Raw genomic sequence first — 27333 nt, forward strand, 5'->3', positions numbered from 1 at the left:
ATCTACACAACCCAAGACTGGTTAATCTAAATACCAAATCTGAGGGTTTGGGGCCCATGTTGACGTGGCAGAGGTAAGATATTTTTTACTTTAATAAGAAAAACTTAGACAAGGTATTTTAAAGTCAAATTTACTAAAAATGATTCCTGTTATTACACATTCTCTTAAAAATGTGGCTAAGGTGTAAATTTTTTTTCTAGGATTCTGCAAATGGTTAAATCGCAAACATTTGAACTTGGGTTAAATTGTTTACCTGAAATACTAGCATTTACATTATTGCACCCCAAAGGGGGCTCTACACAAGACAGTTAAAACTTATTTTGACCTGAAGCTGTTAAAGAAAAAAAAAAAAAAAAAAAAAGAAGAAAGCAAAGCAAAGCAAAAAAAAAAAAAAAAAGAGCAGAGTTGACTCTCTTCGGCTGCCGGGAAGGAGAAAAGAAGGTCCTTTGGTGGCGGAGCTACATCTTCCAAGTAGGTATTATTTTAATTAAAGGCTAAAGGTGTTTTTGTGATTCTATTCAAAACACGCATACAGGGTGTTTTTTCAGGAAGACACTGAGAAAGCAAGAAAAACAATTCAAAATGGGGAGGAAGGAATGGAGAGTCAGGAAATAATGAAATAAAATTAGTTTCTCTGAACCAAAAAGAGTACTTAAAAAGTGTCTGTAACAGAGGAAAAAAATCCTCTTAATTGCTGCCTGCACCCTATTTTCCTTCCCTCAAGCGGCATCCTTAATGTGAATTTTTAGAGACTGCGTTTTAGGAGTGTAGGGCCAGGAAGAAGTGGATGCTCGCCGCGCCAGGCACGTTCACAGGAACGCAGCCCCCAAGTCACCGGGGGGATCCTTTAGACGTCTGTGTCAACTCTCCAAGTGCGTCCCCGAGATTCGGAGCGTCCCTTCCCTGGTCCCGGACCGCTGGGCCCGCCGCGGGCGTCCCTCTGAGGGGTCGCGGCAGCCGGCGCCAGCCAAACCCTGCTCCGCTCCCCCGGCCACTGCGCGGTCGTCTCCCCAAACTGCCCCGAAGCCCCGCTCCCGCCTGCCGCGGCAGTTGCGGCGTCGGGCTGGCTGGCGCCCCGCGACGAAAAGGCCATCAAGTCTCGCTGCATTTCTGCCACTTGCAGCGCCCGCGCCGCCGGGGTGGCTGCGCGCAGTTCCCGCGCTCGGGGCGCCCCGCAGGCCGTGGAGGGCGGCTGCTCCCCGGCCCGCGCAGCGGCGCGGGGCGGTTTCTCGGAAACTTTCCTCCCTCATCATCTCTCCTCTGGGTCGAGAAAGAAGCGGAAGCCCCTACTTCTCTCCAGTCAGACCCTCTACACCAAGCACCCTGCCATATTCCAGATCGGTGGGGGGATCTGAGCGAAGGGGAGAACCTTTCCGAATCTGCGGACCCTCCGGAGCAGCAGCCCGCTCCCACCCCCACCCTGGGCTCCAATGATCCGCAGCCCCGCGCATTTCGAAAGGCTTCCCGGCTCGCCGGCGGCCAAGGAGGACCGCAGCGACGCGCAGGAGGGGCCGAGCGCCACAGCCGCTTGCGGGGTCGCTTCCTCCTTTACAGCCGTTTTGCAAAATCCAGCTCCCCCCCACCCCCACCCCCCATCGCATCCCCAGCTGTCCAACGCGTCGGACTGGGGCAGGGAAGAAATAGGAAAACGTGGGGCCAGGGGCATGACTGGGGGACAGAAGGGACCGTGGAAATCCACAGGATGGGAGCGGGGCGCGCGGCCTTTCAGGCCCCGGTGCGCCCACCGCCCCGGCCGCGCCAGGCGACCTTTCCCGGCGGCCGGGAAAGGCCGTCTTCGCCATTTCATCTTCATCATTGTGAGCGTAACACTTGCTCTTCATAAGCTTTTTAGGACTGAAAAAGGTGTTTGAAAAGCCTATCTGGATCTCCAATCTGTTTTTCAGAGTGCGAATTTCTTTTTTAAATTTGCCATCTCTTTTACCTGAGCCACACCCTACGCCCGCTCCCCTCCCTCCCGGCCAACAGTAAGGTAAAAATCCTGTAAGCGAAACTGGGGAGGGGGGCGGCGGCACAGAAGAAGCGCCCACAGTCAGGCTAGATCCCCCCACCCCCGCCTCATCCACGGCGGGGTAAGGGGGAGGAAACCTCCCGGATCTTGGCTCGCGTGGGGGTGGGGTGGAGTGGGGTGGGGTCAGCCTCAGTCAGACCCTGCAGAAGCGAAAGTATTTACACGGACATTCAAGTCCCAGGCCTGTCTCGCGTGGGGACACACAGTAGGCAGGAATCGGAAAGCACAAAATACAACAAGAAATCGATGCGTGTTGGGCGCGAAGCGTCGACGCGCCTCAAAGGAACGCTAAGAAAAGGCAGGGAGAAGGGCGCGCAGCCGGGACGCGGGGCCGGGGGATTGCATCATTGCAGCTCCCCCTCCAGAAAATGGGCTCCGAACCGCGGCGACCATCATGGCGCTCGGGTCGGGCCGCGCTTCCCGCGCGCCTTCCCCGAGCGCTCGGGCCGCGGGCACCGAGCCCCAAACGAGCGTTTTGCAAACATTTACCCCCACCCTCCTCCCTCGGGCGCCTGTTCCACCCCCCCCACCCCCGCTTCCTTTTGTGTGCCCGCGTATGTGAGTGCGTGCGTCCGTCCGAGTGTGTATAGGACTAGGGAACTTGAAGATTATTTTTTTCCTCTCTTTTTTCCCTCCCGGGCTGGTGGTTGTAAACTTGATTGGCATTGGCTGCGCCCACTGACCCCTGCGCCGAGTCCACTGAAAATTTAAGGTGGATCCGAAAGGCTCCAGCTTCTAGCGCTTTAGCTGGTTTGGGAGGAAAGGGAAGGAAAAAAAAAAAAAAAAAAAAAAAAAAAAGCCCCAAACCTTGCGCCCGGCGCGTTTTCACGAATCCCCTGCGGTACCAGCCCCCGCGCCCGCCCGCCGCGCTCTTCCTCCGCCCACCTCCCGCTCCTTCCCCATTGGCCCGACGGTGCAGTTTGAATTTTTTTTTTTGGATGCTTGTTTGCTTGTAAAAAATACGGTACCCCACATCGTGTGACGAAACCTATTTCGGCGCCCCGAACTGGGGAGCTTCAGCTGGTTCTGGGGAGGAGGGTGGGCGGAGCATCTGTCTGTTCCGAAATTTTGCCCCAAAGTGCCGTTGACAGTGTGCAGGCGGGTGGGGGAGCGTGGGGCCGCGGTAAACAAACCCGAGCAGATTTGGCGGGGGCAGAGATGTAGTATAAAACGTTAATGGATGTCCGGGGCACGCCGTTTCGCCGGCTGCTGGCCAGAGGTGCTAGGGAGGCGCTGACGGAAGCCCAGGAGAAGATGCACCTTCCCCTGCCTTGGAAAGGTAGACGTGGGGAGGGAGGGGGCTGGGGATGAAGGTGGCCCGGAAAAGAGCACCTTACAACCTAGAGGAAAAAAAAAAAAAAAAAAAAAGAAAGAAAGAAAAAGAAAGAAAGAAAGAAAGAAAGGAAAGAAAAGAAACCGGGGAGATGTAAAGACAGATCAGGTCTATTATTTCAAGTGCTACCCAGCCAGATTCCATCATAATTCAGCCAAGTCGCTGTCATTTTTATTGAAAAAATTTAAAGGAAGTTTTCTCTCTTTGATTTCCAGAGTGCTTTTGAGTAAGGAAAAACGTTAAAATAAAACTGAGAAAAGAATTAAGAAAGGAAATATGACTTTTCAATTGCCTTTTGATTTCTGGGTCTGGAAATTAATTCTTTTGATAAGGGACTTTAAGATTTAGGAGAATGTTGGTTGTATTACGGGTCTAATAGAAACGATATCCTGCATTAATTGCAACTCAATTATGTTTTACTTTGCTGTGAAAATTTCAAAAGTTTATAGTAATTCAAATTACTCTCTAAATCACTCTATTTTCACATTAGTGAAACTAGCATATATGCCTACATTTTGGGAGTCTCTTACTCTTGTGGCAGTGTAACTAATGATTTTAACCTGACGTCCAGCCCCAGCCTTCAGTCTTAACAGCTCTTAACTCCACTTCCCCAGCCATTTTTTATTTTTTTATTTAAAAAAAATTTTTTTTCAACATTTATTTATTTTTGGGACAGAGAGAGACAGAGCATGAACGGGGGAGGGGCAGAGAGAGAGGGAGACACAGAATCGGAAACTGGCTCCAGGCTCCAAGCCATCAGCCCAGAGCCTGACGTGGGGCTCGAACTCCCGGACCGCGAGATCGTGACCTGGCTGAAGTCGGACGCTTAACCGACTGCGCCACCCAGGCGCCCCGACCCCAGCTATTTTTTAGTTCTTACCTCCTCCAGTCTTTCCTAACCCAATCAATCCTTTACTTACACAACCTAACTTGGACCACCATAAACTAACCTGCCTGTGCCCTTAGTAAGGAATTTGTTTGAGTTAAGAAAGTCCCCAGATGGACTGGCTAGCCTCAGGAAGTAGTGAGCTCATCATCCCTGGAAGTGTGAGTCAGGCACTAGTCTGGATGACCCCTTGATAAGGACGTTGTAGACAGGAGACAAATATCAAGTGAGTGTGAGGACTAGTTACTTCCAAAGTCTGTTCTAGACCCTTGAGATATGGTATTTCCAATCTTGGACTTTATGGATATTCAATAAATTAAGCAATTTTCCTTGAGTTGCACTCAAGGAAGATTTCTTCTAGAGTTGTACCTTCCGATATGGTAGCCAGAAGCCATATGTAGCTATTGAGTATTTGAATGTGGCTCGTCCAAATTGAGATGTAACTGTGAAATATACACCAGGTTTCCAAGAATTAGTATGAAAAAGAATGTTAAATATCTCAATAATTTTTGTATTGATTACATGTTGAAGTGATCATATTTTTGATACATTGGATCAAATAAAAATATGAAATTTAATTTTATCTGTTTCTTTCCCCCCCTTTTTTTAGTGTGGTTACTAGACCATTTTAATTTGTATATATGACTCCCATTATATTTCTGTTAGACATTGCTGTTCTAGACCAACACCTATGATCACTTGAAGCACTACCTTTGAGAGTAGCTGGTAACTTCCAATTGCCGTCCTAACTTCCCAACTGAAAGCAAGGCCCAAACTCAGCCTCTGGAAACTTTAAAAAGAATTCTGCCAACACCGAACACCTACTGTTTCATCTTTAACACTTAGTATTGGGTTTGGGCCCAGACTATGGACCTATGGTACAGATATGTCTGATTAAATCTGACTTGATAACAGCTTTCCACATTATGTGAATAGAGAGAGACACTGGGGAATCCAATATGTTAGGAATGATGCTGGGAAGCAATTTAGACCCCAAACAAAGCCTCCACAGGTAACTTTTCACTACTTGTCACTCTTTAGTGGAGAGGAAGGCAGGGGGCAGATGGAGTAATGTTCTCATTCTGTGGATGTATCTCTAACGGAAGACTTGAACAAATGAAAGGGTGTCCCATATTCTTGGATAGAAATACTCAAGATGATAAAGGGGATAATTAAATTTATGCTTTTATATTAAATTCTGTTAAGTTCTGATTATCCTATTCCATTCCATTGTTCTATTTGTTTATGCACTCAGGACTATATTATTTTAATTACTGTAATTTTATTTCTGGTAACACTAATATTCTACATCCAACCAGTCCCTTTAATCTGCTTTTTTTCCCAGAATTTTCCCAGAATTTGGCTGCTTTTGCTTGACTTTTTTCCTATTTGGTTTTAAAATGAATTTGTCTAGCTGGAAATGTAATTCCTACTAGCATTTAAAAAAAATGGAGTGGGATCCTTATCCCATACTTTATACTAGGATCGATTCCTGAAGGATTAAAGAAGTGTAAAAACTTACACTTTTTTCCTGAAGTGTAAAAAAATGAAATTAGAGACACACTAGAAGAAACTTCAGGGGACTTTTCAAAAATATAATCTCAGAGCGGGGAAGGTCTTTCTAGGTATGAAACAAAGCAGAATCTATTAAATATAATATTGTTAAATTCAATGACATAAGAGTAAAAATGTTCTGTATGGCAAAGGCTTTCAGAGCAAAGTCAGAGACAATGGCTTGGGGTAATAGTTGCACACAAACGTGAATATACTTAATTCCACTGAGCTATGCATTTAAAAAATGGTTAGGGGTGCCTGGGTGGCACAGTTGGTTTAGCGACTGACTCTCGATCTCTGTTCAGGTCATGATCTCACGGGTCGGTTCATGAGATCGAACCCCCACATTGGTCTCTGTGCTGACAGTACAGAGCCTGCTTGGGATTCTTAATCTCCCTCTCTTTCTACCCCTCTCCTGCTTGCACTCTCTCTGTCTCAAAATAAATAAACTTAAAAATAAATAAAAAATGGTTAAAGTGGCAAATTATATGCGTATTTAAATATATACATACATACATGCATATATACTTACATACACTTCTACAAGCACACACACATACATACGCACACAACTACTGGAAACATTTTAAAGTCTGTCCATGTTCTGTCTAAAAGAATCTCCTACACAGTGTTCTGTGAATCCTTTGTGAGACATGGGTATGGTGGTTGCACTTCAGGCTCTGAAATCAGACTGCTTGGGTTTGAGTCCCAGTTACCTAACTCATTGCCTATAAGACCTTTTGCAAGTTACTTCACCTTCTAAAGTTTCTATTTCTTTGGCTATATCATGAGGATGCATTTACCTCTCTCACAGGATTATTAATCTATTCATTGGGATAATGTATGGGCAGTACTTACACAGTACCAGTTATATAATAAATACTAATCATTACATATATTTATAAACCATATAATTAACAGAGACATCAAGTTCTTATCTTGGATTCTCAAGTAACCATCCACAATCTGCTATATTAACCTTGTAAATATATTTCTCAGTTAAAAAAAAATGTTTATTTTCAACAGAGACAGAGAGAGTGCGTGTGTGAATGGGGGGAGGGACAGAGAGAGAGGGAGAGAGTGAGGATCCAAAGCAGGCTCAGCACTGTCAGTGTGAGCCCCATGCTGCGCTTGAACTCATGAGCCATGAGATCATGACCTGAGTCAAAACCAAGAGTCAGATGCTTAATGGACTAAGCCCCCCGGGCGCTTCTATTTCTCAGTTTTAATTCTCACTTTTTTTTTTTTTTAAGGTTTTAAATGTATTTGGAGAGAGAGAGTGCACGCACACACAAGCTGGGGAGGGACAGAGAGAGGGAGAGAGAGAATTCTAAGCAGGCTGGGCACTACCAATGCCAAGCCTGAGCCCGTCATGGGGCTCAATCCTACAAACCATGATGTCATGACCTGAACCAAAATCAAGTCAGATGCTCACCTGACTGAGCCACTCAGGCACCCTGCTGCTGTTACCACTCTTAAGAACAATTTTTTTTTTGAACGTTTCTTTTTTTTTTTTTTTAACTTTTATTTATTATTGAGAGACAGACACAGAGCGTGAGCAGGGGAGGGGTAGAGACAGGGGGAGACACAGAATCTGAAGTAGGATCCAGGCTCTGAGCTGTCAGCACAGAGCTGGACGCAGGGCCCGAACTCACAAACTGCAAGATCATGACCTGAGCCGAAGTCGGTCACCTAACCAACTGAGCCACCCAGGCGCCCCTAGAACAATTTTTTTTTTTAATTTTTTTTTCAACGTTCATTCATTTTTGGGGGAGAGAGAGAGAGAGACAGAGCATGAACGGGGGAGGGGCAGAGAGAGAGGGAGACACAGAATCGGAAACAGGCTCCAGGCTCCGAGCCATCAGCCCAGAGCCCGACGCGGGGCTCGAACTCACGGACCGCGAGATCGTGACCTGGCTGAAGTCGGACGCTTAACCGACTGCGCCACCCAGGCGCCCCTAGAACAATTTTTTTATGGAGTATTTAATAAACAGAATTAATATATTGCAAAAAATAGTTAAAATGGTCAAATTTTTATGTATACTTAACACAGTTTTTAAAAAAGCTTAAAAAGTAAGGAATTTGTTCAGTTTAGGGCCATCTCTAATTATCTCAAAAAGGACCTGGTATAGATTTGTTTGTGGTACTAAATCAATAACATACGCACACACACACTCACACAAATACAATGGCAAACTGGGAAAATGTTCACAACCCATATACTGAAGGGCTAATTTCCTGATAAATATAAAGTTCCTACAAATCAATGAGAAAAAGCAAACCAACAGAAAAATAAGAAAGGATATAAACACAGTTTTCAGAAAGAGAACAAAAGGCTTTTAAAATATGAGAACATACTCAACTGTAGCTTAAAACTATTGGGATATAAATTACATACAGAATACATAAATTTAGGCAAATATATTCACAATTAGCATCACTCAGATACAAAGATGGCCATCATCCTTTCTTGATAGTTTAACCTTTGCTTCCCTCCTTTCTATCCAAGGCTGAGTGTTTTTTTTTTGTTTTTTTTTTTGTTTTTCCTGGCTTCATTGGTGACCAGAGAAGCAAAGAGTTTGCATGTGTGGAAGCCATGACCACCTTTCAAATTCAGTGTTAAGATTCCTTTCACTCCAAACCTGCTAGTCTTTGGCTTAGTGCCATCACCTTTTTTTGCCCATAAACATTCCCCTGAATCAGCCTCTTTTTTTTTTTTTTTAACACTATGGCCAAGTGGATTTATTTTATGTTTGCAAGTTTGGTTCAACATTTGAAAATCAATATAACCTACCACATTAACAGTCTAAAGAAAAATCATAAATCATCAGTTGATGCAGCAAAAGTACTTGGAAAAATCCAACATCCTTCATGATAAAAACTCAGCAAAAAAAGGAATAGAAAACTTCCTAAATTGGATAATGAACATCTCCAAAAATTACCTAGGGCTAACATGATACCTACTGATGACAAACTGGATGCTTTACTACTAAAGCTGAGAGACAGCAAAAATATTATCTCTTAACACTCCTATTCAATATCATACTAGAAGTTCTAGCTGAGTCAGCCTCTTAAAATGAATACAACCACCTTTTTGACACATTTCATCCATTTCTGCTTAAAAAAATTTTTTTTAATGTTAATTTATTTTTGAAAGAGAGAGAGACAGTATGAGCAAGGGAGGGGCAGAGAAAGAGGGAGACACAGAATCAGAAGCAGGCTCCAGGCTCTGAGCTGTCAGCACAGAGCCTGACTCGGGGCTTGAACTCACGAGTTGTGAGATGAACTGAGCTGAAGTCAGACACCCAACCGACTGAGCCACCCAGCTGCTCCCATCCATTCCTGCTTTTAATTTCTGTGTATCAGCTGGTAATCTGAGCTGATAAGTCATCACCTTAACTGGCTTTTGCTTCAACTTCTCTATTCTCTGAAAAACTTCAAGCGGAATTTATTATATGATAAAACGCAAAATGTCAAATCAGTAGAGAGAGACTATGTTATGGAATAAATGGTGTTAGGTTATAGGGTTATAGCCAACCACATGGGAAAAATGTTAAATCTCTCCCCTGCTCCTCCCCACGGACACACACACACACACACACACACACACACACACACATTATATTTTACATTATATACTGTGGGTTTACTTTTTGATTTAACAATTCATCTTCTACAAGTTTACTTTTGGGAAATAATGACTAAAGATATATTTACCAGAATGACTATTGTGAAGTTATATATTTGATTATAAAAAGAAACAAAAAAGTAAACAACTGAACAACTCCTTAGATATAGGAATGTGGGATTGATTATTTGAATATGGTATATCCAAGAATGACACAGATCGCAGTCATTAAAACACCCCAGGTAGCTTTATCTACGTTAATACGGAGAGTTGTCAATAATATTAAAGCAGGCACAGAGCAATATTTATGGTATGACCTCATTTTTGTAAACAGTTTTTAACAAGAAACAACTATAAACATGTTTCAAATTTGAAAAATAATTATCCTTACAGTTCTTTAATGCAGAATAAGTTTCTCTTTGTGTCTTAGTCTCTTTTCTCAGACATTGGCGGAGAACAAGCATTTCTATAATGCCTATCCCCTCCTTTTCTGTCTATTTCTGTCTAGTTTCAGATATCAGTAAATCCGTATATGAATTATGAGGAGCGTGTGTCTTTGGGTATATGGTTTTCTTTCCAGGGCACACGAACGAGGTATAAATATCATTCCCATTAACTCGGGAATATCTTAACAAACCATGGAAAATTGAGCCAATTCCATCTTTTCTGGCACAAGGGATCCTGTGGGTAACATTATCCCAAACGTCACATTCCTAGATCTTTGGGATTTGGCACACCCAGGGATTCTGCCCGGAATTCAACAGATTAACTAACTGCCTGCCTTAGTTTTGTTATGTAGGACATAGTGCTCAGGAGATTGTTTTAAATTTCTAGTTTGCTAACCAGACCAATCTTGAGCTGTCACTCTCCATGGGACTGGTTTGAGGCAAATCTTAGGATCTCAGAATACCAGGTATGGAAGATCACTGCATCCAGTGTTCATTTTACAGACGAAAATATTCTAATCCTTGATTTCCCGTAAAGTGGGGAAGTTAAACAAGTTGATTTATAGGTTCCTTCTGGCGCACAATTCTGTGATTTCTGTTTCCTAGTCAGGATCACGTAGTCTATCCCTGTGGATCAGGTTATTTTCCAGGGAAGCTAGAATCCTGATTTTTGGCTGAAAACCACATATTCGCAGGAGTCAAAGGAAGATGCTAGTACAACAGTACAGGCTGAACGGTGGACATTTATTATCTTGCTTCAAAAAAAAGCATGTGATAACTTCATGGTTGCTTAGTGATGCCAAACACTGCTTCATTGTTGCGTGCTAAGGGCCAGGCTCTGTTTTCAGCGTAACAAATGGGAGCATTGCCCTCTTCAGGCTGTTGGAGGAGATGGACAGGGCATCACAGCCATGATTATTACATGCAGTTTAGGTGAGTGTTCTGAAGGATAAGTGTTGTGAAGGGATCTCAAAGATTCTGTCTTGTGCTCCCATGGTTTGGGCCCCATACAAAGGTGTCTAGCTGAGAGAGCAAAGGGGGGCTGAAATCCAAACTCTTTCCCCTAGCCAGCCTGTGTTCACCAAAAAGAAACAAGTCTTGAAAAACCTGTCTCTCCACGAGGGGCCTTCTGTCGTTGGTTGCCATGTAGGATGCTGTAAGCATTAGAAACAGGGGGCCTAACCTAGTGGTGGCAGCTAGGAAGTCTCTCCTAAGGAAATGACCTTCAGCTGAGATCTGGAGGCTGAGCGGGAGTTAACCAGTCTAAGGAAGGAGGGGAAGAAGAGAGACCCAGGCTGAGCCAGTCCAAAGCTCCAAGGCAGGGAAGGACTTTGAGGAAGTGAAGAAAGGTGCTTGTGGCTGGGAGTGAGTGCTGTGGGGGAGCTGTGGGCAAGTCCAGATGGGCTTTTGAAGGAAGCCACGTTAGGAATTCTGGACTTGACTTTAAGAGCAATGGGAAGCCATTGGACACTTGAAGAGACTTGTGCAGCTTCAGTTAAACTTGCTTATTTCCTCATTTTATCTAATTCTGGTCAAAGCCCTTAGTCTTGATCAGGATTATTTCCATAAGAGGTGGGGGGCACCTGGGTGGCTCAGTCGGTTACGTGGCCGACTTTGGCTCAGGTCATGACCTCCCAGTCCATGGGTTCAAGCCCCACGTCAGGCTCTGTGCTGACAGCTCAGAGCCTGGAGCCTGCTTCAAATTCTGTGTCTCCCTCTCTGTGCCCCTCCCCTGCTCACACTCTGTCTCTATCTCTCTCAAAAATAAATAGACATTAAAAAATTTTAAAAAATTTCCATAAGAGGTGGGAAAGAATGTTTAGCCTTGCACCTTTTTATTTTTTATTTTATTTTTTGGGGGGAGAGAGCCAAGTGGGGAAGGGACAGAGAGAGGGAGACAGGATCCGAAGGAGGCTTTGTGCTGACAGGCTGACAGCAGCAAGCCCAATGTGGGGCTGGAACCCACGAACTGTGAGATCATGACCTGTAGGCTTGCACCTTTATGTTTCTCTGTGATGCTGTTTAAACATACACCATATAAAACACATTTTAAAACTGGCTTCAGGGGCACCTGGGGACTCCCCTGCTCGTGCTCTGTCTCTCTCTCTTTCTCAAAAACAATAAACATGAAAAACAAAAAACCAAAAAAAACCCTGGCTTTGGGGCACCTGGGTGGCTCAGTCAGTTAGGTGTCAGACTTCGGTTCAAGTCATGATCTCACGGTTTGTGTGTTGGAGTCCCATGTCAGGCTCTGTGCTGACAGCTCGGACCCTGGAGCCTGCTTTGGATTCTGTGTCTCCCTCTCTCTCTGCCCATCCCCCACTTGCTCTCTCTTTCTCTCTCCCTCAAAAATAAATAAATATTAAAAGAAAAATCCTGGCTTCAGTAAATGAAGGGGACACGAAGTCCTGGGACCATCAGGGGGATACTGGCCACAACTAATATATTGCAGCTTCAATGCAGGACTCTTCCCCTCCTCCTGGAAAATACTATGGCCTGCTGTGGGTCTTTAAATGATGGAGCTGAAGAAGTGAATCTCGCCACTTTGCCTCCACCCACTAGCTGCTGGTTCACCTTGCCTCCTCTTCTCACAGAAGCTGGTTGCCTGACTTGTTTTGGGTGCCGGCCCATGGTTTGCCCTTTGCCGGTACAGGTGGTGTGAATCTTCTAAGCAGGTGACCAGCTTAGGAGTGGATACTGAATCGCTTTCTTCAAATAGCTCAACGGTTTTTGTCTTGCATTTTTACTGGGCGACTGGATTGAATGTTTACAAATAATTTGGCCGAAGGATTCACTATTTATTTGGTTTTGGAAAGAGACTTCATAGGAGGGATGATAAAAAAGGACAGCCCACGGAGTTGGGTTGTTTTTTGTTTTTTTTTTTTTAACTTAAGTTTAGGAAAAGAGAGACCTCTGCTGGCTAAGCCGATAGAACCACCTGCATTCATTCGGTCTGCGACCCAGCAAGAAGCTGTCCCTTAAGCTTGTGCGAGGGGGGTTCGCAAAATTCACTGCTCCCTGTTCATTTCCTCAGCTGTCAACTCAGGTGTTTTTGGAGTGAATCTAAGTGACCTGTAATTCCCAGCCCCAGTCATGGTTGTTTCGGTTTCAGTCTCTAGGAAGAGGGTCGGTCTTCCATACTGCTCGAAAACAAAAGCTCTAAATAGCAGCACCAGGGAGCACCCGGGTCTGAAATCACTCCTACACCTTCTCTTTGTTTCCTTTCTCTTCTCTGCCCTTCACCTCCCCGCCTCCCCTCTGCCAGGAAAACAAATCTTCACTGAAAAGGGAGCAGCCGTGATGGAGAGAGAGGAGGAAGTAACCGCTTATCTGTAGCATATCCTCCACTGAAGATTGTGGCTGGGGGCCCAGAGGTGGGGTTATATATATACCTGAGCAGCGCTGGGAACCCCGTGGTAGTGGAGTGGAGCTCCATCATCAGTGGGACACCCGTTACTCCACTGCAGAAGATAGAGGGTGGTTATATAGGAGAAGGAAGTGGGGGGAATCGTCTCCTTGAGCCCCTGGTTTGTCAGCAACAACAACGATGATGAGTGCCTATCACGTGCCAGGCCCTGGGCCAAGCATGTTACATACCTTAATTCTGCTTCTTGCTTTGCCTCTCTCTTTACGATTTAAATTTTTTTTTTTAACATTTATTTATTTTTGAGACAGAGAGAGACAGAGCATGAACGGGGGAGGGGCAGAGAGGGAGGGAGACACAGAATCGGACGCAGGCTCCAGGCTCTGAGCCATCAGCCCAGAGCCCGTCGCGGGGCTCGAACTCACGGACCGTGAGATCGTGACCTGAACTGAAGTCAGACGCTCAACCGACTGAGCCACCCAGGCGCCCCTCTCTCTTTACGATTTAAAAGCCCTCTTTCTCTAGAAAAAAAATTAAAAATAGGTAAAGAATTTAGGACAAAGCCCTCATAAAAATAATAGCTATGTGTGTGTTTGCCATTTTATTAGTATTTTTTCGACTCTGGAGTATCCACCCCCCCCCTCCCCCAGCCCCCGCATAGGAGAAGAGGCCTTCCCTGTGCGGACTGGGCTAAGTCCTAAGCTCACATCCAAGATGACACCTCGGGCCTGTGGTACAGAGCAGCAAAAGGGCCTCTTTGGTTTCGCGCTTTGTTTCCAACGTTGGTTCCACGTCCCATCTTCCCACACGTCCTGTCTTCCCCTGTCTAACCTGCTCTTGCTCCTTAAACACTCATTCTCGTAGATTTCAACAGCCTTTTCCGGATGGGCTGAAGTAGGAGCTCTTACTATCAAGTAACGTTCACTTTAACGCTGTTGGGGGGACCTTGAATCATCTGGTTCAAGCCCCTCTTTGGGGAAAATTGAGGCCCAGAGAGGTTGTCGGCTGCCCAAAGTTACCCAACTGTGGGGGGGGGGGGGGCTGAGGCAGGACTGGAACCCAGAGCTGGGGTCTTGATGCGGCACCCCTTTTATGACACCCACGCCGTCCTTGCTGTCCATCGTGCAAGAGATGGTTTTTGACTTTACTTTCTGCTTCTCCTCTCTGGTTGCCTGTCAGCCACCCCCTTTCCTAAGGGGTCCACTCCTTCATACCGCACAGGGCCAACCCGGGGCCAATTAGTACAGCCACCTGTCGGCCCGCTGCTCCAAGCAGCCCCCGGGGCAGTTTCCCTCCCTCCCCTAAACTAACCTCTTCTGTTTGCACCTTGTTAGTGCAGTAACAAATCACTTGACTCACATTTACCAAGTGACATTCATGGACCTTTTACCCTGCTCTGAAATGCCTATTGATTTTGGCATTCCTGTGCTGCTAGGTAGTCTCGAGTTATATTTCATGCGTGCTTTAAGTTTGTGTGTGTCAGAAGCTGCCTTTACTTATTCTAACGCTCTGATTCCTCAGCATAACACAGTGCCTTTGACTGGAAACATAGTCTCTTAACCCAACAGAATAAATCTCTAACTCTGGGAATTTTAGTACTGTGGAAAGCCAATTATATAGCTATTTTAAAGCGGGGTGTCCTCTCTTAAGAGTTTCAATCTGTGCCTTATAGTTTCTAATATGGTGCCCTAGGTCTACTTGTTAACATTTGCCAAAGTTTTCTAAGTGATAAATCGCCCTACTTGAGTACTGCCGTAGAATTTGTTCATTCATGGGGCTGGCAGTTATTTAAAGAGTGTTCCCGAAGTATGCTGGACTGCGTTAGGCCCCTGAAGGCATTTGAAAAAAAGTTTTCGACATCTGCGGCATTTGAGAAAAAGTTTGACATCTGCCCGTCCATCCCCTTCTGGCTGCCTGGAGGGTGGATAAGATGGATGCAACTTGAGGAGGCATCCTTTGTTTCTGAGGATAGAAGGTGCATTGTGGAGCACAAAGATACAGGAACTGTAGGCGATGCCACACCAGCTCTGTACCGCTTATCTCCCGAATTCCTCTAAGTAAAAGAAAAATACACTTTTATCTTGTTTAAGCCACTATTATTTCTGGTCTCTGTTACTAGCTGCCAAATGCAAATCTTAACTGATATAGAAGTCCTTGAGGATTTTTGAGCAAGGGATTGATTCTGATTGGTAGCTATGCAAGAGCTAGATTTGGGGGGTGGGGGTTGTTCCGGGCCATACAGAGAGATAAAGTTGGCTTGGCAGGTGGGGACGGATAGTTGGGGAGGCTTTGAATGAGGAGAATACAGATCTTGCACAGGGTCATTGATTTCGTTTTTTTTCCCCCAGGACACCTCTGCTGAACTCCTGTTCTATAGCGGTTATTTAAATATGTAGTTACTGAGTGATTTGCATTGTGCTATCGTCAGGTGGCCTGAAAGCTAGGGAGATTGAGAAGATGGGTATTCTTTGTGTTCTAAAAAGGAGCAGGCAAAAGCTGGCACAGGAAAAGAGTATCAGTGTTACAGTAAAGTGAAGTTACTATGTTTTCTGAACTCCCGTAGACTTTTTCAAGGAAAGGAACTTTTGTTACACGGGACTGTCTAATCAAGATACATTTGAAATGTATCCTTTCCTGGGGAGCAACTGTAAGTAATATTTAAAAAATATATCTTGGAGTAACTTGCAGGGTAGAGATACATTTCATATGCTAAAAATTTCTAAAAGGGGAAAATCTATTAAGTTACTCTAAGCTTCACATCACATCTTCCTAGTGAACTTTTCATCTTCAGGTTGGGCAGATAATTTCACATCTTTTAGAAGCCATTTCATTCTTGTTTAAAAGGCTTATAAAAATATAATAGTATAGCTATAATAGAGCATAGCGTTCCTGTGAACTAGATGTGCTAACTTAGTATCTAGGTCTCTGTTTCCTTGAAAATGGGTTGGCCGTTCCAAAGTTCCTTCTAAACCCGGCTCAAACAGGTAATTGGAAGCTTACTACAAATTTCAAAGTCCCTTAAGGCACTGGCCTTCAGTCTTTCTCTCCCTGCACATAGAAAGGCAGATGTGCCCAATGTTACCTGAAAATCCTTGTTCATTATGTCTCCCTGTTCTTTTCCTTCATTTGGAAAAAATACATTAGAATGCAAGTAACTGAATAGTAGGTTGTACCTGAACTATCTGTTGCAAACTTCATGCCAGCTCAATTTTAATAGTATCTATGATTGTCCCTCATTCATAGTGGGAAAACATAGGGAAAAAATGATTGCAAATATTAGGTTTTGATTTACACCTCCCTGAAGTGCCTAGGTTGAATTTTGCACATAGGCAAAACAATCCCCAATAGTCTGATAAGCAGATGTTCTCTCCCTACAGATAGATAATAACAGGAACCAACTTTTATGGAGCACTCGATGTGTGCTAAGCCACTTATCTACATTTTTTCCTTTTAACCCTGACAAAAATTCTGAGAAATAGCTATATCAATGAGGAAACTGAGTTTTTGGAACTAACTCTTGCTCACCGTCACATTAAGCAGCTGAACGAGGGCTCAGATCTAGGTCTTGCTGACTCTTCTGACTCTCGCCTGGGTTTAGAGGCTGTCCTGTTATTCTTGTAAATAATCTCAATGAGAACAAGGCCAGCTGGCTCAGTGTGACACTCGATCCCAAATCATTCTCTTTCACTTTCTGCCAGATTGGAAGACTGTATAGTGATTAAATATTTCTGGCCAGCAATGTCTTGCCATTTATGGAAAAATGATACCCCCTAATCTTTAATAATTGTTTCATTAAGAACAAAAACAAAGCTCCTGCTAAACTTTGGAATGACTATAGGAAAATCTTAGTACTTCTTGCACCTTAGTCTCCCTCTCTCCTCGGCAAGGAAAGAATAGTATCGTTTTCCAAAGTTGCTTTAGGAAGACAGAGGATGCTACTTAGTTTTGATCAGTAGACTTTTTTTTTTTTTTTTTTTTTTTTTTTTTTTTTTGTGGTAGGCTACAACTACCACGGGACATTTTAAGGTTAGGAAACCCCTTCTTAGGGGATAAGGCCATTTTATGGTAAAAGAGGCTCGGAAGGCCTAAGAAGGGAGGTTATTATTAAAGCATGAGCTTGCCTCTGAAGATCCATATAGATTCTGGTGTTTCTCCAAGGCCACCTTGCGAGTTAGGTAGGAAGACATGATCCAAGGCTTTATATTTGCTAAACTTGTTTGTGTTAGTTTCCTGCCTCCTATCTCATTTGCCTGGGGGGGGGGGGGGGGGGCGCCGCCCAACTTGTTTTGGGGGAAGTGTAGCAAGATAAGAGCCAAGTGAAGTTAGCTAATTTGTTAATTTGGTGAGAGGACTCCGTAAAAAGATCATTTCATGGGGTGCCTGGGTGACTCAGTCGGTTAAGCGACCAACTTCATTCAGCTCAGGTCATGGTCTCATGGTTTGTGAGTTTGAGCCCTGCATGAGGCTCTGTGCTGACAGCTCAGAGCCTGGAGCCTGCTTCCGATTCTGTGTCTCCCTCTCTCTCTGCCCCTCCCCCGCTTGACCCCTGTGTCTCTCAAAAATAAAATAAAATAAAATAAAATAAAATAAAATAAAATAAAATAAAATAAAAAACCCTTAAAAATTTTTTTAAAAGGCCATTTCATTTGTGTCTATAAGAAGCTCTTAGGGTGGTTTTCTTGTCCTTTGGGTTTTGAAGGTAATTTTGTAAAGAATAATTAAGCCTTAGGTTTTCTTTTGAGCCTGAGAGGTAGGTCCTGGGAAAGCCAGTTGCTTTCCCAGGATGGGAATATACCCACAGCTGGGGGTGGGAGTGGGTTGGGTGGGCAGAGGTAGATCTGATTAGCTGAAGTCTATGGTCTTCCTCAGTGACCCACCACAGACTTGTAGGTGGGGTCGTCATCTTCGCATCACAATGTCTAGGCTAAGCTTACGAAGGAAAGGAATAACCTCCCCACAAGGTGGTCGACATGAGCCACTGAAATAATGTATCTGAGAGTGCTTTATAAAAACATTGTTATAATGTGTGGCTAAAGGAAGTGCTTCAAAACGTCAGCTATTATTAATGAGAGTGTAATTCAATATTAGGTCTAACTGGACACGGCTCATGTATACACACATGGGGCAACTTTTCAAAATATATCCTTTCCTTACCTGTTCACGGATATTCCTCACCATCCATTTTCATTCCTCCCTGCTTTCTCCCCTTTGCATAGTATATTCATATAAATACATTTATCCATTCCGTTTTAGCAGCTGGAGTGTGAGTGTGGTTTCCTTAGTTGCTCTGCTGTGTGTGAAGCGAACACTGACTACACATTATTCTTTACTTCGGGAAGGCTGGGAACAATTCAAAGCCAAGGGCATGTTGTAACACTACTTAATAATCTGATGTCACATGGCCCATTCTCGGAATAATAGGTATGTTTTCTTTAGGGCTGGTGTCTTAGACCTGCTTCCTAGGGCAGAGCCTCATTACTAAGCACAATATTTCTTAATTAATCAAATGAGAACCAGGCCATGTTGGTATGATGTCACTGCATTAGTGCTTGGCATAATTTCTTCTCTGGTCATCTGGCTGAATCATTAAGATAGCTAACATAACTGTAGGAACAATGGCTCTCACACCTGGTGTGAGGAAGAATTACCTAACGTAGCTTTGAGGATGCTCATTTGCACAAAGTTCTGGAAAATGTCGATATGGAAAGAAGTTCTGTGTCAGTTTTCTTTTTTTCTGCGTCTGTTTTCTTTTACCTTCCTTCCTTCTTCCAATAAAAACATATTAAGCACCTACTGTGTGCTAAGCATTAGGTATAAAAAAAAACCATCCCTGCTCTCAAGCCCTTAAGGAGCTCAAAGGTGTGTGTGTGACCACAGTACAATAAGTTATGAACAACGAGATAGGTTAGCATAACCTTCTGTGAGCATACACGTGGGAGAGGGCAGCTCTGGGAAGGCTTTGCAGAGGAGATGTTGTGTTAACTATCGAAGGATAAATAGGAATTTGCGGGGCCCAGACCCAACAAACAAGAGTAGCAGAAGGGGTATCCATGTGGCTGAACAAAATCTACAAAGGCACCAAGGCGTGGAGGAAGGTGATTGGGACGCATGATGTATAGTCTGGTACTACTCAGCTTGTCATAGTCTGGTGTTACCAGTGCACGGATGCACAGTTGACAGCAGCAGACCTTTTCGTGGACCTGCTCCTGAGGTGTCTCCACAGCTGGGGTAATCATCCGCTACAATCTGGTTTTGGCAGGCCACAACTGTTTTCCCTCTGCTTCATGGTGTGGAATTCTGGAGGATCAGTAGAGCACTTCTCGGTCAATTCTCCGCGTGGAGATAGACATGAGGGAAGCTCTGAACCCTGAATCAGCTACCGGTTGCCTACCGCCACGAGATGGGAGATGTGCAGAGAGTAGACTCCAGGATAAAATTACTTTATCTCATTTGAATGACCTGTTCTGGTAAATCATGCTAGATTTCAAGAGTTACACCAACTCCTTTTACCTAGACTAAGGTCCAGTTTAAGTGGCTTCCTCCGTCTCTTTTCTCCTGTGCTTCGATCTATTTCCTACCGACTGCCTACAACTGAGCCTTCCCCAGAAGTACAAGCAGGCCCTGGACCATCTTACTCTGGGTGTGGAAGGATGCACAAAAGGGAGGTCTGAGAAGTGACAGGTTTAAGATAGGAAAAGCCATGGTGGATTGAGTGGTGTGGAAAGAACAGCCAGAGGAGTCTCATGGCTCCCAGGTATGGTCTTACTGCAGTATGGCCGTTGCGTTCAATCATTGGCTGGAGGCAGCCTTGGGAAGCATGGCCTCAGCACAAAGTCAACTGTGGGTTTCAGGTGACTGGCTTGAGGACTCCCCAGTGGCCTTGCTGAACTTTCTTTACAACCGCACTGCGATCCAAGACACTTTCACTCAGCCTTCCTTCCTTCCTTCCCGCTCTCCTTCACTCAAGGTCAGATATGCATCATGGTTGGACAGCTTCCCCAACTTCTCTTGGCTCCTCTTCGCTTCCTCTACAGATGTTTCCCCTGGTAAATGTCTTGCATGTCTGACTATATTTTGGTGGCTCCTTTTTGGAGGACCTGGAACAATACTGCACGGGAGGAGCAAAGGAATGCTGATTTTAGTTCTACGCTCTTTACTGCTGAGATTCACCAGTAGGAAAATGTATTGCTTTGAGCAAAATTTTAAAAGAAAAGGGAGAACAGAAAGTGTGCCAATAAGGCAAGAGAAAGCTGTTGAAAAGGATTAAAGTTCAATAAAATAGGGACAATAAGGAATGAGATACAAGAAGATGCAATGGTTTAAAAATATTTGAATGAGCATGACGTGGAGGGAGGTATAATAAAAATGCAGTGTCACGTGGGGTCACCCCCCCCCCCCCCAACCAAGGTCTGTTTAGTGGGAGTCACTAGCCTTCACTTGTTCCTGTTTGAGTCTCAGTCTTGGGCTTCTGGAGCTTACTAGCTCACTCTTGTATAATAAAAACCCTCTTTCACAGTGTCAATTCAGTAACTAAAATTGTCCAGTTTGATGCTTAATCAAAATTCAATCTTCAGGACGCCTGGGTGGCTCAGTTGGTTAAGCGTCTGACTTCGGCTCAGGTCATGATCTCGTGGTCCGTGAGTTCGAGCCCCGCGTTGGGCTCTGTGCTGACAGCTCAGAGCCTGAAGCCTGTTTCAGATTCTGTGTCTCCCTGTCTCTCTGACCCTCCCCCATTCATGCTCTGTCTCTCTCTCTCTCTCTGTCTCAAGAGAATAAATAAATGTTAAGAAAAATAAAACAAAAATAAAACAAAAAAACTCAATCTTCATTCAAGTGAAAAAGTTTTCTTCTCCTTACCTACTGACCAGGGCAAGAAAGATCCTATGGCCTCTTCAATTCTAGACAAAATTGGTACTCTGTCTCTTCTGCTTCATTCTGTTTGCCAAAGCAAGTCACATGGCCAACCCCAAAGGTAAAATCCAAGGAAATATACTTATTCCTGAGTCAGAAAAACTGAGTCATGGTAAAGTATGTGGGTAGAGGGAAAAGCAAAAGTTAGGGCTAGGAATTCAATCTCCCATAGTACTAAGGGGAGAAAGTCTCCAATTAGCTATGCGTGGCACCTGTGTTCATCCCTTGACCATTCCCTGTGGCCAGGGTGGGACATGGTAGTATGATTGGCAGCTACAATAGGACTACGTGCTTGATGTGAGTAAGAAGAACGGTTTCCCCAAAAGAAGGAGATGCTAATCCAGGAAGAAAGGGGGAGGCTAGAAACAGAACAATTCTACTCCCATGCTTCCCATGCCTTGGCTTCTTAGCCCTTATAATCACTCTTTCACATAGGTACTCCTAAGATCCTCTTTTTTTTTTTAATGTTTATTTTTGAGAAAGAGAGAGAGAGAGCAGGGGAGAGGCAGACAGAGAGGGGGAGACAGAGGCTCCCAAGCAGGCTCTGCGCTGACAGCTGAGAGTGCGATGTGGGGCTTGAATTCACAAACCGTGAGATCATGACTTGAGCTGAAACCAAGAGTTGGTCGCCTAACCCACTGAGCCACCCTAATATCCTTTTTATAGCTGAGAAAATTGATGTTAAGAGAGGTTATGTAACTTGCTCAAGATGACCCACCTTGAATGATAGAAATTTTGGATTAAAAAAATAGCTTTAGGAACTCCTGGGTGGCTTAGGCGGTTAAGCAACCGACTCTTGATTTTGGTTCAGGTCATGATCTCATGGTCAGAAGACTGAGTCCTGTGTCTGGCTCAGCACAGAGCCTCGTTGGGATTCTTTCTCCTCTCTCCGCTTCTAGTCTGCTTGTGCTCTCCCTCACCCCCATCCTCCACCCCCAACCAAAATAAATAAATTAATTAAAAAAAAATAGATATACCTAAGGGCGGCTGGCTGGTTCAGTCAGTAGAGCATGTGACTCTTGATTTTGGGCTCATGAGTTCCGGTTAGGTGTAGAGATTACTAAAAATAGATTTATCTAATCACCAAAGCCACAGTAATCAAGAGAGTGGTGTTTATTGAAAGGACACAAAGATTAATGGAACAGAATGCAGAGTCTAGAAATAGACACACCCATGCATTGTCAACCAATTTTTTAAAGATGTTATTTCTAAGTAATCTCTACACCAATGTGGGGCTTGAACCCATAACCCCAAGATCAAGAGTTGCATGCTCTCCTGACTGAGCCAGCCAGGCACCCCAACCAATTTTTAATGAAAGTGCAAAAAGTCAATGTAGGAAGATAGTCTTTTCAGTAAATGATGTTGAAACAAATAACAACCATATGCAAAAAAAAAAAAAAAAAAAAAAAAAGCCAAAGTAAAGAAAAAAAAAAAAAAGAATCTCAACTTACACCTTTCACCTTATGCAAAAATGGATATGCCCAAACCTCACAATGAATCATAGACCTAAATGTAAAATGTAAAATTATAAGGCTTCTAGAAAAAAAATAGAAGAAAATGTTTGTGAACTTGGATGAGGGAAAGGTTTCTTAGATATGAAGCTGAAAAAGTACAATCCATCAAAAAAAAAAATCTAAATTGGGCTTCATCAAAATGAACAACTTTTGCTGTGTGAAAGTGACTGTAAAAGAGAATGAAAACACAAACCATAGACTAGGAGAAATAGTTTCAAATCACATATCTGACAAAGGACTTGTGTGCAGAATAAATATATAAGAACTTTCAAAACTTATCAATGAGAAAATAACCCAATTAAAAATGAGCAAAAGATTCTTTTATTTTTATTTTATTCTTTTATTCTATATGTGAAATATATATATATATAATCTTTAAATATTTTAAAGATATTTTAATATCTTTAAATAATATTTTATTTAAAGATAATATTTTAAATAATATCTTTAAATATTATCTTTATTGTTATAATCTGAATTTTCTCCATGACATAAGCATTAAGGGGATAACTTAAAAATTTCAAATAGTTGAGCAATTTTAGAGGCTGCTTTTGTTATTTATGACACTACAAGGTGAAAATATATATAGTGATTTTCTGCCTTTTAAAAAATTTTTTTAATGTTCATTTGTTTTTGAGAGAGAGAGAGACAGAGTGTGAGCAGGGGTGGGGTAGAGACAGAGGGAGACACAGAATCCAAAGCAGGCTCCAGGTTCTGAGCTGTCAGCACAGAGCCCTATGCAGGACATGAACCCACAAAACACAAGACCATGACCAGAGCCGAAGTCAGATGCTTAACAGACTGAGCCACCCAGGTGCCCCCCCCCCCCCTTTTTTTAAGTACGCTTCACACCCTGCATGGAGCTCATTGTGAGGTCTTGAACTCATGACCCTGAGATCAAGACCTAAGGTGAGATCAAGAGTTGGATGTTTAACTGACTGAGCCACCCAGACACCCTGATTTTTTGCCTTTCTGATACTTATCCTATTTTTCTTATCTAAGTGATCCAAACAAATAATTGACATGGACTTAGTGAAAAAAAAAAAAGTTTTTCTTCTGTCTTGCCATTAAATTTTTACTATTACAGGGGTGCTTGGGTGGCTCATTCAGTTGAACATCCAACTCAGGTCACGATCTCACAGCTCGTGAATTCCAGCCCCGCGTCAGTCTCTGTGCTGCCAGGTCAGAGCCTGGAGCTGTATGTATATATGTATGTATACATACATATACATATATGTATATATTTGTATATATACATATATACATATACATATACATATATACATATATGTATATATTTAAGCTCTTCTTTATCTGTTCATCTATTGGTGGATACTTGGGCTGCTTCCATAATTTGGCTATTATAAATAATGTTGCAATAAGCATAGGGGTGCTTATCAAACTTTTCAAATTAGTGTTTTTCATATTCTTTGTAGAATTAATTTCTACATTAATTGCACTCATTAATGCAATTAGTGGATTATATGGTAATTCTTTTTCTCCTTCTCTTTTTAAAATGTTTTTTTTTTTTTTATTTTGAGAGAGAGAGGGAGAGACAGAGAATCCCAAGCAGACTATACACTGTCAGTGTGGAGCCTGAAGTGGGGCTCAATCCCACAAACCATGAGATCATGACCTGAGCTGAAATCAAGACTGAGCTACCTAGGCGCCCCTCATATGGTGATTCTATTTTTAATTTTTTGAAGAAATTTCATACTGTTTTCAATAGTGGCTATACCAGTTTGCATCCCCAACAACAGTGCACAGCAGTTCTTTTTTCCCCCCACATCTTCAACCTTGTTGTTTCCTGTGTTTTTGATTTTAGCCATTCTGACGGGTGTGACATGATATCTCATTGTAGTTTTGATTTGCATTTCTCTGATGATGAGTGACATCGAGCATCTTTTTGTGTGTCTGTTGGCCATCTATATGTCTTCTTTGGAGAAATGTCTGTTCATGTCTTCTGCCCACTTTTGAATTGGATTATTTGGCTTTTTGGTGTTGAGTGTTATAAATTCTTTATATATTTTGGATACTAACCCTTTAACAGATATAGCATTTGCAAATATCTTCTTCCATTTAGTAGGTACCTTTTAATTTTGTTGGTTATTTCCTTCACTGAACAGAAGCTTTTTATTTTGATGTGGTCCCAATAGTTTATTTTTGTTTTTGTTCCTCTTGCCTCAGGAGACATATCTAGAAAAATGTTGCTATGGCCGATGTCAGAGAAATTACTGCCTGTGCTCTCTGCTGCGATTTTTATGGTTTCAGGTCTCACATTTAGGTCCTTAGTCCATTTTGAGTCTATTTTTGGGCATGGTATAAGAAAGTGGTCTAGTTTCATTGTTTTGCATGTAGCTGCCCAGTGTTTTCAATGCCATTTGTTGAAGAGACTGTCTTTTTCCTATTGCATGATCATTCCTCCTTTGTTGAAGGTTAACATAATAAAATAATCGTGGTTTTACTGCTGGGTTCTCTATTCTGTTCTTTTGATCCATATGTCTATTTTTGTGCCAGTATCATACTGTTTTGGTTCCTATAGCTTTGTAGAATATCTCAAAATCTGGGATGGTGATACCTCCAGTTTTGTTCTTCTTTTTCAAGACTGCTTTGGCTCTTTGGGGTCTTTTGTGGTTCTATGCAAATCTTAGGATTATTTGTTCTAGTTCTGTGAAAAATGCTTTTGGTACTTTGATAGGAATTGCATTAAACTGTGGATTGTTTTGAGTAGTATGAACATTTTAACAATATTTGTTCTTCAAAAAATGGGCAAAGGGCTTTGAACAGATACTTCATGAAAGGAGATACACACAGATGGCAGATAAACACATGAACGTGTGTTCAACATCATCAGTAATTATGGAGTTGCAAATTCAAACACAATGAGATAATACCACATGCCTCTTAGAATGGCTAAAAACCCAAGCCAAGCCAACCCAACCCAACTAAACCCAAACTAAAACAAAACAAAACAAAACCTGAAATGCTCAATGCTGATGAGGCTATGGAGCCACTGGAACTCCCATACATTGCTGGTAGGATGCAAAATGGTGCAGCCACTTTGGAAAACAGTGTGGAGTTTTCTTACAAGGATAAACACACACCAAATGACCCAGTAATTCTAGGTATTTACCCAAGAGAAATGAAAACTGAAGTTCACGTGAAAAAAAAATGGTACATGAGTATTTGTTGCAGCTTTATTCACAATCATCAAATACCAGAAACCAAAATGTCCATCAACAATTGAATGGATATGGGGCGCCTGGGTAGCTCAGTTGGTTGAGCGTCCGAGTTCGGCTCAGGTCACGATCTTACGGTCTGTGAGTTCGAGCCCCGCATCGGGTTCTGTGCTGACAGCTCAGAGCCTGGAGCCTGCTTCGGATTCTGTGTCTCTCTCTCTCTCTGACCCTCCCCTGCTCATGCTCTATCTCTGTCTGTCAAAAATAAATAAAACATTAAAAAAATTAAAAAAAAAAACCAACTGAATGGATAAACACACTGTGGTGTAACCATACCATGGAATACTACTTAGCAGTAAAAAAGAATGAACTATACACACAGCCACATGGGTGAATCTCAAATGCATTTTGCTAAGTGAAAGAAGCCAGATCTGAGTGACTACCGATTGTGTGATGCCATTTGTATGGCATCCTCAAGAAGGCAAAAGTAAAGAGATGGAGACCAGATCCTTGGTTGTCAGGGACTTAGGCTGAGATGCGTTGGTTATAAAGAGGCAGCACCAGGGGATTATTGGGGCTGATGTAACTCTTCTGTATCTTTTTTTTTTTTAATTTTTTTTTTTTAACGTTTATTTATTTTTGAGACAGAGACAGAGCATGAACGGGGGAGGGGCAGAGAGAGGGGGAGGCACAGAATCGGAAGCAGGCTCCAGGCTCTGAGCCATCAGCCCAGAGCCCGATGCGGGGCTCGAACTCACGGACCGCGAGATCGTGACCTGAGCCGAAGTCAGACGCTTAACCGACTGAGCCACCCAGGCGCCCCAACTCTTCTGTATCTTAATGATGGTAGTGGCACCATGCTGCTGCTTTACTTCCAAGCAGAGAGAAGAGGACACATGTTTTTACAATCAAGGGAGTTAAGAGGGAAGAATCTTTTGCTTTCTGACAAAATTGAGGTCATTGTATCTACTAGTTGAATTCTCAAGGGCTTCTGTCAGAGCTCCAGCTGGAAATTTCAGGGTCAATGAGAAGCCTGGACACCTAGAAAATTCTATCACAGATAAGATGTGTAAGGCAGAATAATGGCTCCCCGTGACGTCTACATCCTATTCCCCGGAATTTATGAGTGTTGCCTTAAGTGGCAAAAGGGTCTTTCCATATGCGATTAATGTTGAGGACCTGGAGACAGGGAGAATAGCTTGGATTATCTAGCTGGGCCCAATCTAATCAAATGAATCCTTCAAAGCAAAAGCAGATGTGGTCAGAGACACGCCTATGGAAGACTAGTCATTCCTTTTCCCTCATCCCTGCTTTGTTTTTCTCCATAGCACTCAGTGCCGTATTGTAGGCAGAATGATGGATCCCCAAATATGCTCACACCCTAATTCCCAGAATCTGTGAATATATGTTACATGGCTAAAGGGGAGGGAAGGTTGCAGATGGAATTAAGTTTGCTCATTTGCTGACCCACGAATAGGGAGATTATTTG

General features: G+C 43.2%; 2 protein-coding genes across 2 annotated transcripts in view; both read left to right on the plus strand.

The window, feature by feature from the left end:
- Nucleotides 1-480: 480 nt before the first annotated feature.
- Nucleotides 481-13552, plus strand: LOC122473383. Its single transcript, XM_043563880.1, has 2 exons — nucleotides 481-1341; nucleotides 12996-13552. Exons 1-2 carry the CDS (start codon nucleotides 788-790, stop codon nucleotides 13210-13212), a joined length of 771 nt encoding a protein of 256 aa, XP_043419815.1. The 5' UTR covers nucleotides 481-787; the 3' UTR covers nucleotides 13213-13552.
- Nucleotides 3065-27333, plus strand: part of APOLD1 (apolipoprotein L domain containing 1) — a 58693-nt gene continuing 34424 nt past the window's right edge. Inside the window, exon 1 of the mRNA XM_043563881.1 lies at nucleotides 3065-3308. The gene's annotated coding sequence lies outside the window, so the exon portion shown is untranslated. The remainder of the gene's footprint in view (nucleotides 3309-27333) is intronic.

Source organism: Prionailurus bengalensis, chromosome B4, assembly GCF_016509475.1.
Source record: "Prionailurus bengalensis isolate Pbe53 chromosome B4, Fcat_Pben_1.1_paternal_pri, whole genome shotgun sequence".
NCBI classification, from domain to species: domain Eukaryota; kingdom Metazoa; phylum Chordata; class Mammalia; order Carnivora; family Felidae; genus Prionailurus; species Prionailurus bengalensis.